The 13,002-nt window shown below is 37.7% G+C and overlaps 1 protein-coding gene across 1 annotated transcript; it reads left to right on the forward strand.

Annotated features, from left to right (window-relative positions):
* Nucleotides 1-420: 420 nt before the first annotated feature.
* On the forward strand, nucleotides 421-6,844 carry LOC306770831 (carbonic anhydrase 1). Its single transcript, XM_079259831.1, has 7 exons — nucleotides 421-557; nucleotides 871-1,068; nucleotides 2,753-2,871; nucleotides 3,586-3,678; nucleotides 3,760-3,822; nucleotides 3,917-4,072; nucleotides 5,375-6,844. The coding sequence occupies exons 1-7, from the start codon at nucleotides 524-526 to the stop codon at nucleotides 5,492-5,494; spliced, it is 783 nt and encodes a 260-aa protein (XP_079115957.1). The 5' UTR covers nucleotides 421-523; the 3' UTR covers nucleotides 5,495-6,844.
* Nucleotides 6,845-13,002: the final 6,158 nt, after the last annotated feature.

Below are 13,002 nucleotides of genomic sequence, written 5' to 3' on the forward strand. Positions count from 1 at the left end.
TTGCGTCATTGATGGACACGATGCAGAAAGTGGACAAGTTTTTTCTTTCTATGCCAACCTCAGGCCCGCTTAACCAGATCCTTCTGTTGTCTAAATTTTACTCTTCCAAAAACACATTTGGGATTTTTATTTCCTTTTTTTTTTCGCTATTCCACGAACATTTGAAATATGATTGAAATATAAATATCCCAATTTGAGTTTGAAAATTGCAGTGATTGTGCAGTCGATTAGCAAAAATCCGTTAGTTAGAATATAAAAATACACGCATCTGCATGTTGTTCGAGGAATGCACGATAAATCACCGCGGAAAGCGCGAGATCCTCATCGATCCACAGCGTTGCAGCGCATCTAAACTCCTCCCGGTCGTGTCATCATGTGGCCTTGCTGACAGATTCACCGTGCTCAGGGAACCCTATATAAGGTCTGCAGCTGTCAGTCGGAGGACACTGGCTGCTCTGCACTGGGGAAAGGACTCGCTTTAGGGGATTACAGCTCTGCGTACTCATAGATCCTCACTGTTACAATGTCTCACGCTTGGGGATATGCAGCAAACAACGGTGAGACATGCACGTAGCCTATATGGTGGGCTATATTACTGAAACTAAAGAGGTGCATATTCTAAGCAGTCAATCCAGCAGCGAGATGCTGAATGAATGGAAGTATCGTGGATAGCCTATATAATAATATATATGAGGATAACTGCAGCAACCACAAGGCTTTTCTTCATTTTTATAATCATTCTGCTCATTTGAGGCTTTTTATGTGCACAATATCTTCAAATGCGGTTTATTTGCATCACAATATGCTTCAAACCTCGTCTTAGATCCTGGTATTCTATTAATTTATATGATTTAATTATATTGTTTCCAGGACCCGACAAATGGGCTGAAAACTTCCCTGTTGCAAACGGACCCCGTCAGTCACCCATTGACATCGTACCTACTGAAGCTTCATACGACGGGGGGCTGAAGCCGCTCAACCTGAAGTACGACCCTTCCACCAGCCTTGATATCCTCAACAACGGACATTCCTTCCAAGTGACCTTCAATGATGACAACGACAGCTCAAGTTAGTGTGAAACCAATATTGGCTGAATAATTTGTAGCCTGTCGTCAAGATGATCAAATCCCCAAATCTGACTTTGATATTTGATATATGCTATTTATTCTCCGCTTGGATAGAAAAAAAAACCCCAGCCATTTATGAATAGGCACGACGGGAGAGCATCTGCTGTTGTGAGGCAGGAGCTGGTTCTCCGATTCAAACAAAGACAGAGAAAATCTTGATCATCTACAGGATGAAATAACCTGCAAAATGCTGCATTCAGGTTTAATGCCTATAATTACCTGCAGCAACAGCAGCTGGAGACTAAAACTGTGTTAATATTAAGCTTCAATGACGCTTATGCATCAAGACTTAATGACGCATAAGTCTTGTGGTGCAGTTACTTGGATTTGTCATTGCTCCTTATATATTTTTTTTTTCTGTTAGGCTAATGAAAAATAAATACATTAATAGAGCTAAATGAATAAAATGCCGTTAAAAGAGTTGAATAGCTATATGATCTATATGAATAGTCTGTAATACATGAATAGGCTGCAGGAGCTCCACTAAAAAGCAAAACACAAAGCAAACAGATGTAAGGTAATTGAATTGGTAATATATGCCCCCTGGTAAACCTTTCCCACGGTAGATCTTTTATGCTTGTATGAGGTCAAAAGTGTGTGTGTGTGTGTGTGTTTGTGTGTTGTGGATGGGGGTTGGGGGGTGGTGTTCCTCTTGGAGTAAATTGTTTGAATAAAATTTTTCTCATTCTCCTTTTTGCCTCAGTTTTACTTCTGAACAGTTTCTAATTTCATCCCAAAAGAAAATAAGAGATGAAAAAGATTTGCTTCTTTTATTTTTGGATTAGTTGTTGGCTGATGAAATAGTGGATAAGCATCATTATGTAACCAAAGCAATCAGGTTTTGCTTAAAGAAGATTCTTAAAAAAAAAAAAAAAAAAAAAAAAAAAAAAGAAATAGGAAAATAAGCATCAGCCCTCTGAATATGAGCTACAGCAAGCTTTAATGCTTCCTCCGAGGCTCAATGTACTTATTTTGCACCCTGCACATCTAAATAAAGTCGGCGCTGTCTGCATGACATGACATGACCATGTATCATGTGTGCAACATGGAAACAATAAATGTCCCTGCTTCTTTATTTTCGCTGTTGTGTAAAAAAAAAAAAAAAAACAAAAAAAAAAAAACACCTTTAAGGTCAGAACAGCCTCGGTTTTTTTCTTATCATTGGGAGCTGCCTTCTGACAAACAAATGTGTGTGTTCATGTGAGAGTGCTTGTGTGTATACGTGTGTTTCTTCATGTGGAAATTGGAACAGAAATAGTCCAATACACAGGATTGTCTGCCACTACTTCCACTACTTTGTAAACTTATATAGATTATGCAACATTGGGAGGAGGGTTTGCATGATTTTGAACTGCTTGTAACCCTCAGTTGGACTATGTCTTACACAGCAGGAACTAACAAGTCGGAGGTGTATATGTGTGCATGGCATCTTACTCAGCACTTTTACTCTTTTTTTTATTCTCTGCTCAGGATGACATTTCCTTTGCAGTGTTTTCTTCCTGCACTATCAAAGTGAGCGATATTCAAGGCCTCAACGTGGCTATAGTCCTACTCATGTTGTACACCAAATTATAGAAGCTCTATGTTGTTATTTATCTCTTTTATCTATTCATTTCTCCCTGCAGCTCTGAAAGATGGACCAATCTCAGGGGTATACAGGCTTAAACAGTTCCATTTCCACTGGGGGGCTTCTGATGACAAGGGCTCCGAACACACTGTTGCTGGGACCAAATACCCTGCTGAGGTGAGGATGTTTTGGATTATTATGACTGTCATCATACTATGACTGCTACAGTTTATGACAGATTGAGGCTGACGTAGGCTAACAAGGAGGAAAGGGCAAATCAGTGTGTTTCAGTGTATGTAAAGGGACGTGCAGTGATGCAAGTGTCCATTGTGTGCCTTTTATTCTAAATTCTCTTTAACCTTTTTTTCCTTCTGGAGTCTGAGATTGCCTTTAAAAACATTTCAAATCTTTATCAGTGATTGTAAACAATGCCCTGATTCTTTTCAGTTCATTTCATAGTCGTCTCTTTAATTTACAAGCACCACCACTGTGTTAAAGTTGGATGTGTGTATGAATGATATCTTACAAACTCGCACCTTCTCACATTTTTTGGGTTGCCTGCATCAAACCAGATTCAGTGCACTATGAGATTCCAAGTTTCAGTGTTAGTGAAAATATTATTAGTTATTATTTAATTTATCTGCTGGCCCATCCAGTTAAAATATTTAGCTAGGATCCCAACAATTTTGGTCCCTCATATCTATGTTTCCAGTGAAATATTTTGTTTCTTAAAAGGCAGTTCTAATGATTCTACTTTTTGGCTCATATTATCCTTGAAAATTGATCATTTTAAAATACGAAACAATACTGATAGAAACTGCAAGTTTACTGTGGGTCTTAAATGAGCATCATATTAATTATTTACAATTTATCTTCATGATTTATTTTCAGCTCCATCTGGTGCACTGGAACACTAAATATCCAAGCTTTGGTGATGCCGCTAGTAAGCCTGATGGGCTTGCTGTTGTTGGAGTTTTCTTGAAAGTAAGTTCAGCATGTCTTCAGTAATTCATTAAAACATTAAAAACATTTAACAGCTGCATTTAATATATTTTTATCTTTCAGATTGGAGCTGAAAATGCTGATCTCCAAAAGGTTCTTGATGCATTTGATGCCATCAAGGCCAAAGTATGTATCATTCCCAACGAGTTTTTCTTGTCTGTACAATGTAAATGATAAAATAATCAATTAATCTAGTGTTTGGTCTCTGCACTGTTTCCAGGGCAAGCAGACTCCTTTTGCAAACTTCGACCCTGCTACATTGCTCCCTGGTTGCCTAGACTACTGGACATATGAGGGCTCTCTGACCACACCCCCTCTGCTGGAGAGCGTTACCTGGATTGTCTGTAAAGAACCAATCAGCGTCAGTTCCCAGCAGGTATGTCTACTTACAAAGCCCGCTCTGTTGCAGAGGAATTGGATGTGTTCCCACAGTCTAGAATAGCCCTGTCTCCAAATCCCCTCTCTTACTACAATCCAAATCAAGGCTCTAATTGTTGCAATTAACAACACAGCTGAAACCAGAAGAAGAAGCTTCTTGTAATGCAAGGAAATGTCATACAAGGACTCTTTTTTTTTTCAAATAGCAAAATTGAGACACTTGGCCAGCATAGAGGAGAGTAAACAGGAATTCACACAAATGCAGTTCGCCTAAAAGAGTTTCAGTCAGAAAGTACAAAGTCAACAGGAAATATTTACACCAGATATGCATCACAGTTGCTAGGTGTGATACTTTGCTGCAGTCTATGCGATTCAATCACTTGACTGAATAAGCATATTGCATTGTTTGCACCACATGCTAAAAGTAAACTAGATTTTTTAGTTTTAAGCAGCGTGTTTGTCTGTAACTATCATACTAGCAATAAATGAGTAAACGTGTGGACATAACCTTTAAACCTGGTGGCCTAGAAGCCTGGGCTGGCAGTCACCGACAAAGAAGTGATTACTTAACAATTATTTATCAGTAAATTGTGAAAGGGTGCAACCAGTTGAAGAATTATGTTGCCCTAGATGTAACTTACTATTTGAATTGCGATGCAAGTGACTGAATAATTACCATGTACTGATTCATTAAGCACTAAATGAAAAATCCTTTAAAAAGCCCTGATATCATCTTGTTGACCCTGATTCGCTCTACCTCATTTGGCCACTTTGAGAAATAGCTTGATATTTTAGGACTGACTTGTTAACTGGCACCATGCTCCCTTCGTGTCTGTATGGTTTATTAAGCTAATAAATTTGTCAGCTTTAAGCTAGCATGGCTAACCTTAGCATGAAGAATGCAACAGAGAGGAGTTACATCATCTTCAATTAGTACAAGCAAAATCCACCTTCCAACCCATCCAAACCTGACAGTTTTATGTGCTATAGTTCAATAAAATTGTATTTTTTTTAAAAGCTGGACTTCGGGAGGGCTGCCAAGCTAGCTTAAACTTAGCAGGAATACAAGAATCAATGAACTAAAAAACAACTGCTGGTTTTCGTCTGTTTTACAAATACTGTGTCAAATATTGTCATTAGTCTTTCCAAGTTATGCTTAAAATGAACATTTCCATCACTTCTAAAATAACAATAACATTTTAGCAGATGACTGAATTTAAATCAGTGGGAGTAGAGATGTGTTTTGTGAGTGACAGTCACAGGATGTCCACACTGACTACCATCATCTCTCATTTCACAGATGGCCAAATTCCGTTGCCTGCTCTTCTCTGCTGAGGGTGAAGCTGAATGCTGCATGGTGGACAACTACCGCCCACCCCAGCCGCTCAAGGGTCGCCCTGTCCGTGCTTCCTTCAAGTAACAATCCTCCCCCCTTTTCGTCCTTCCAGACCCATAGCCCTCTCCCTCCCTTCCACCCCCTCTCAGAATTACCTCTGGTGCAAAAGATCACAAAGCACACATATCTCTTCCCGTCCAGTTTAAAAGAAATTAAATTCCTGTGACTCGCTGCATTCACTTCTGAGCATACAAATAGCAAGATGGAACAGGATGGAACATGATCTGCTAATAAGCCAGCACACAAACTTTGTCATATTTATTTTAAAATACAAAACACTTAATGGTGGCTGTGACACATTTACCAGGATTTTCCATCTGGTGTTGAAACATTAAACCAGTGTGTGTGTGCGTCGCCTTAAGGTTAAATCAGTCAAAATGGTGCTCTGAAGCTAGCAAGAAGCATGAGCTAGTTGGGTACATATGAGAAGGATTAAACTATATAACCATCTGTGAAAGGGGTAAGGTGCCAATAGTGGACACACTGGACACGCCCACTGCCAGTCTGTCTAATCTCTGACCGACTGCCAGCCTCTGCTTCACAGCAGCTTAGTGAGGCTCTGCAGCCGCCTGCATCGCTTGTGATTGACTCAGAAAATCCCCCTCTGACACACACACTCACAGCATGTGCAGTCTCATGCAGACATGTTGCCTATAGGCACTGACCTGCTTATTGATCAGCATTGTGCAACAGCCAACAATAGTAATGGCATGCGACCAGCGTGCTGCATTAAACACCAAAAACCATAACAATGACTAATACATGTGTTTTTAAAGTCAAGTCTTCTAAATTTCCATGTACTTGTCATGCAAAGTTGTGTTTTTACTCTCACAAAAGTTTATTGATTTTTTTTTTTATTTTGTTTTTGTTTTTTTTTTTATTAATCTGACAAATTATGCAATTAAAGTCTTAAGTGATTCCCCAATTATGTACTGTAACCAAAAATGTGCTCCTCTTGTTGTCCCAATAATAATGCAGTAGAGATGATCCTTCTTTTAAAAGTGAAATGCAGTGTGAAAAAAAAAGAAAAAAAACATGTTAAGTGCTAAAGCTTAAAACGCACAGTTATTCTGTGGGCAATGCCATTTTCATTTCCCCACAAAGCCAAGAAAGAATAAAACCTGCCAATAGACAAGATTATTGTGTCAACCTGGTGTTTGGCCCTGTATCAGAGACTATCTAGCAAAATAATTTAAGGCTTTTAATAACTTTGGGTATTTCATTTTTGACCAGAAATGAATCTCAAGAAAGATTGTAATGAATTTTAAAAAGACAGCCTCGTGCCAATCATTACTGGGGTTGTTCCAGGACTATATTGTCATTGTGTTTTGGAAGTGGGCATTTGCTAGTTGAATAAATATATTTTATGACAAATCTGTGTCTTCTCTTTTTTGTGTCTAAAAAACTTTGTTAACCCAGAAGGGAAATTCATAAGGGTGAATGTGGGGGTGTTGTTGACAGTGTTTTCACTGACTTTGTGTCGTGTAGGCCAAAGCATTTTACTTTTAGCCTTTTTGTTTCTTTTTTTTTTGTTTAAATTTTCTGATATGAGTTTAAATTTTTCTGCTTTTATGAACATATATGATGCAAATTTGTGACACCGGGTCCTTTGTTTATGAATCACAAAATGCCATGTTTTATTTCACTGTTTACAACACATCTTTCCTAAACGAATGACACCTCATTGGTTCATCATGTAAGATGCTTAATTTAAGCATTAAAATCTAATTTAAATATCTACAGTTATTTATTTGATATTTACTTAACATTTTTCCTGGCTTATTTGTCAGCTGACTGTGAAAGAAAGCCTGTTTCTACAAAGATCTTTACTCTGATACTCTACTCTGAAAAGATAGATTCACCCTTTTAGAGGCTTGTCTGGTATTTTGAGAATTAAGCTCATGAACCGTCTAGGTAAGACTTACCTGGATCAGAAAATAGCACCAACACCAAGTTTGTCTTTTAATTAAGCATTAAGACTAGAGGCAGATGAACTAACCAGAATCCTTCTAACTTTACCTGACTACACTTCTGATTTCACTGATAGAACACAATGTTCTTATTTGTTTAGATGCAAATGTCAAAACATTAAATTTGCTGTTCTTTAAGCAGAACTATGCTAATAACATTTCATTTTCGTTTTACTTTTGGACACAAATAAATGCATGCATTTTTCATTTTATGCCACGATCAACTGGCTGAGCTTCAAAGAAATTTAAATTCCTGTAATTTTATTTCATAAGCAGTAGGAAGGTCATCTTTAGAAGATTCATGTTAAACTTTCCGAATTCACAAGTCAAATATTCTGTACAGTGTAAAATACTGAATCTGACTTTTCACAAATGCAGTACCTGTAAATTGCTTTGAATGTGTGAAAAGTTGTTTAGCATCACAGTTACAGGGAATCTGTATTTGAATGTATTTTATGTTTTAAATGCGCCACCATGTAATCTTTTAAATGCATTTCAGATTATTTAAACTGGTCTAAAACTTAAGCAAACTACAAAGTTTAAATGAAGGAAAAACAAATTAAAAATAAGTTTTTCCACTGTTCTATTCTAAGTAATAAAGCTGCCAACACAGATCAGATGGTGGAAGATTGGTCATCATCCATCATCTGTGTCGGTTGCTGCTGATTAACAACAGATTAGTGTACCGAAGATTGTAATCAGCAACGGTGTGTCTTTTTCTTTGGAAAGTTGAGCAAAACTTGACTTCCTATCTCTACTCTTGATGGGGAAATGAGCTCAGCAAAGCTATTGCATCAGTTCTAACAAGCCCACTGTGAGAGTGTTTGTGTGTAGTTTGGCTTGACTGCACAGAGCTCAGAATAGAGCTGGACTTTGAACCTCCATGTGACATTAATTTAACATGAGCCCTCCAAAAGTATCAATACAAATAAGAACTATTGACTTGTGAAGTTTCTGCCTTATTAACACAGTCAGAATCAATAGGACACATTATAAATGCACAAACCACAAAGGAAATTTAGCTTCAGGCGACAAATGGTTTGTAATGGTAGCTCTGTAAAAAGCTCCATAAACCTTCATGCCAAGGTCAACTATTTGAATGACCAGCATGCCTGTGTGTGTATGCCTGAGTGAATTTTTAGTTTGACAAACAGGCGAGAGTTCTAACTCACACGTACCAAAAACTGTACCAGCAAAACTAGTTCCTCAGTATGATATACTGTAGGCAAATGCTTTGACACATTCGTGACATTATCTTTTAACCAACTCTTCCTTGTATTTTGGACTCATTTCCTGGAATCAAGTTCTTTCTAAGCCTGTTCTTGCCATATTGTAAAACAGTATTAAGAGCAGAACAATCTCTTTAAGTTATAACTTTCTCAGAGATAATAGAAATAAAAGTACAAATTTAAAAGAAAAAGTTCTCTGAACAAGTCACCTACATATAGGAATTACATTGATGTGATTTTCCTTTGAAAATTAATATCAGAGCCACTATAAAATTTCTTTGCATTCATCCTTATTTAAAGTGGTTCTCCTCACTGTTCATTTTCCATTTTAAAAATTCAACAATTTAATTTGTGGCACAACAGGAAATTTTTTTCAAGCTGGGAAATGGATTTTTTTAGACAGTGATGCTCAGGGATAGACTGGCCATCAGGCATCGTGGACATTTTCCTGGTAGGACGACATGTCGGTCAACACAGTTTATTATTGGTCTCGAATTTGTTTTTCACTAAAGTCTCCCAGCTCTTTTTTAAATAAACCATAATCAACATGTATAATGAAGAACAAGTTTAATTGCTTTTTTAGGCAGTTGATTTACATAACTGATTTATTATTTTGTAACCATATTATTCAAGCTTTTTCTGAAAAGTCACAATCATGGTGCTGCTGTCTGGAATTCTATTTTTTACATAATAGGAGCATTTATCATCTGTATACATATATGTATACAGATCAATAAAAATAACTTTTAAGATGGTTAATTATTTATATTTTTGTACATGTGTTACCATTGACGCAGCTGTTTTCCTCTCTATTAGTGAATCTGATCATTCTGGATGTGACTAATTCATTATGTAAAAGAGAAAAAACTCCATTCAGTTTTTGGCTGAATCAGGTTGAGATGAAATCTCCAGAGGACTCACACTTTGTCCGGGAGCTGTTTTCATCTGATCCTTCGTTCCTCATGTCTGTTCTTTATATTTTCCCTTAATTTCAAACACAAAATAGGATGAATGTTGCTCTAATATTCACTGCTCTGGCGCATTGCAGATATTTGTTTTAATAACAAATAACTTTTTTTTTTAGGTATTTAATGTGTCAACTCTTACTCTAACTTTCTGCATGGTTTTAGTTTTAGGAAGCTGAATGGTTGATGTTCATATTTCAAAGGGTTGTAAAGATTTGTAGGATTCATAATCATGTATGGTCCAATCTGGACCAAAATGTCAGGTATAATTATTGTCCCAGTCTCTTCCTGGTGACAGTATAATGATTGCAGTCAATGGTCAGAAAACACACCATTTCCTTCTATTCATTCTACAGAAGCCCAGAAATTAAACATCTGCTCCAGCTGGCAGTTTACTTCTTCATTTATTCATTCATTCATTCATTTGTTCATTATCCTAACCGCTTAATCCGATTAAGGGTCTTGGGGAAGCTGCAGCCTATCTCAGCAGTATTTGGGCAAAAGGCAGGGTACACCCTGGACAGCTCGCCAGTCCATCGCAAGGCGGCAGAATACTTGACTTTACTTTTTGTGGATTTCGTGGTGTTGACCTCTGGTGAGTAGAAGTAAACCAGATTGGTGAGTGTCACTATACCTTTATAGAGCAAATGGCATTGCACGTACCATGTGTAGATACTTTTAAGAGGTGTTTCTGTTTGATGTAACTTATCATTTCTGAATAATTTGTATATAAAATATATCTAGCCATGTTGAATGCTCTATAGACTTTCCTGAATTTCAATGGTGGGTTGATGTGCACATTAATTTTTCCTGTCTGGGTGTAGCATTAATTGTAAAGCAAATAGTAGTTAATGTTGGTTGGTCTTGTAGGAGAGGCCTCCAGTATAAAGGTGGAGTGGACCCTTCAGGCGCAAGAGAGAATGCTTGTTTTGTCATCCAGCAGCTACACGGTAGCGTTTAGAATAGTATTGTTTTAGCTCCCATAGGACGTTTTGCCGTGCTGTCTTGTCTGCTGTTACTACTGTACAGCAGCACATGTCCTTTTTATTGGTGACTAAAATAAAGACAAGGGCCAAGTTAAAGAGCCGAGCTTCCAAATATATCTTCTACAACCCCAACCAGCCACACAGTTGCAGCCAAGCTCTAATATCACTGAAGGGTAAAAAACTGAAAAAAAAAATCACCAATACTGTGTCATATTTGTGGGATATACAAAAGTGAAAAATGCAGATCTGTTTTAGCAAATGTAATGAAGACCTTCATGCTTCACTTGACAGTTTTTATATCCAACTCCTCCACCATCATGACTGATTGCAATGCCAGTGGAGATAAAATAAAGCACTACTTCCAAAAAAGGGATTTAAAAGAAAAAAGAGCCCATGTTTATCAATAAACATTTTAAACAAGTCAACATGTGAAAAAAAATCTGAATACCATCATCCCAGTGGTTGTGTTACTTAAATAACTGGCGTTGCTCACCTTTGACCCCTGTTGCTGTTTCTGTACAGCTTCCTACTTCTTTGTTATCTAGCGAGCGCTGCCTTACCATTGCCTCTTTTCATCTTGCTTTATGTTGTGACAGCTGGGTGAAAGGGAAGCTCCTGCTGGGTGCCATCATGTAGCACAGATGTGGCCACGCATGTTGTACCTCCTTCAGCACATGCCTGCATATACTGGTGAGGCTGTAGCACATGCTCTGACTGTTCAGCCTACATCATTAAGGGATGTCAACTCCAGAAACTCCAGCGTCAGAATAAATCTGTATTAGTTATACTAAAATGAATCCAACATGAATCACATCAGCCTAGTTTTGAACTGACTTTATTGAACTTGTAAGGTGTGGACATACAAATCAGGGCTAATTGCTTTTGGCCAGTGAATACCATTGAGTTGCCACACACCAAGGTCAGACATGTCACACACTTGTCCCATAAACCTCTGGCCAGTTGTGCAGCTTGTTTCATAATCAAGCGTTGCAAGCGGGTGACATGTATCAAGGGGGCAGGAAGTGCACACTCATCCATTTACTGTGAGAAGAGAGGGTTGGAATGCACCCCACAGCAGTTCGGTCAATAAACCTGACGTAACATTTCTGTCTGATTAACATTCAGGGTAAAAGTTGACCTCTAGTCAGGGACAGGGATTTCTGTTTCCACAGGATGCAAAAGCCTAATGTAGGATACAGCTGGTTTATTATGATGGTTAAAACACTGTTCAGATTCAGTAAGTTTGCCTTCTTGGAAAATAAACAAAACACCTGAATCAATTCTGATGACCTAAACAAACTGCTCGCTGATCAGATGAGCAATCAGCTCTTTCTTCCTCCATGAATCAAAAATGACATATTACACTTTTTTTTCCAACTGTGATATGAAAGAATAAAATATGGTAGAAAAGTTTCAAATGATTTACAGAGATATTGCTTTTTTTTCTTGTGCATATTGATCCCTGTGAGACATAATTCTTTGTAATTCTTCCAAATCATGGACTGCAAGTGAGCGAGTTAAAGACCTGTGGCTTGATATTCTTTTCTGCAAACCCGTACTTTGCTTTCCATCTACTGAACAACACTGTAAATGTGTTAATGCTGCAACGCAAGTTGTGTTACTATTGCGATAAAAACAACAAGGACCCCATTAAACATTCTCAATGCACTAAACAAAAATAGGTTATTTTCATGTCAACATATAGGCTTTCTTGCACTGTCTAGCACATATATGCCTTCTTGTTTGTTGATCTGTCATTGTTTGTGTTGAGAGGGGAAGAATGACCTCTGAGAAAAGACAAATGAAAGAAAAAGGGTATATGGGAAAGAGGGGTGGGGGGTGATTTGAATCAAAATAGGAATTAAAGGATATTTCTCAACTTAAACGTGTTCAATGCGTCACATTCAGAATCTGTGGGGATATCTGTGGGAAGCCATGTTTTCTTCCCACTGTTTTCTGCCCTTTATGGAAAAAAACATTGTTTCTATGATAAAGTCTAAGTGTGGTATGAATAGTATATTCATTTCATATCTGCTGCCATGGCAACAATTGCAATGTCCACAATCTGGGTGACATCAGTTCAAAGATAGTGTCCAGGAAGCCCTCCACTTTGCACAAAGAATTTTTCTGTCTGTGAGCAAGAATGGCACCATGTAAACATTTTGACAACAAATTTCCTCCTCAATTTCCTGCCTTCAGTCTTTGTTGCTGCTAAATGGAAATACCCCCTTTGCAAGATGTGAGTTTCACTGACATATCTGGAATATCTGATGTTCATTGTGACTTAAAGTGTGATTCAAGTGTCTTTTACTATAATGTTTGATCAGAAAATGCAACACTCAGTACTGTAACCTGACAATGTATTTTACCAAAAATGAAGTT

This window comes from Telmatherina bonti, assembly GCF_933228915.1.
Source record: "Telmatherina bonti genome assembly, chromosome: 20".
Lineage (NCBI taxonomy): Eukaryota > Metazoa > Chordata > Actinopteri > Atheriniformes > Telmatherinidae > Telmatherina > Telmatherina bonti.

Coding starts and splice junctions, on each gene's coding strand:
- LOC306770831 (XM_079259831.1), top strand. CDS start 524: ATGTCTCACGCTTGGGGATATGCAGCAAACAACG. Junction 2,872..3,585: donor GGACCAAATACCCTGCTGAG/GTGAGGATGTTT, acceptor ATTTATTTTCAG/CTCCATCTGGTGCACTGGAA. Junction 3,823..3,916: donor TTGATGCCATCAAGGCCAAA/GTATGTATCATT, acceptor CACTGTTTCCAG/GGCAAGCAGACTCCTTTTGC.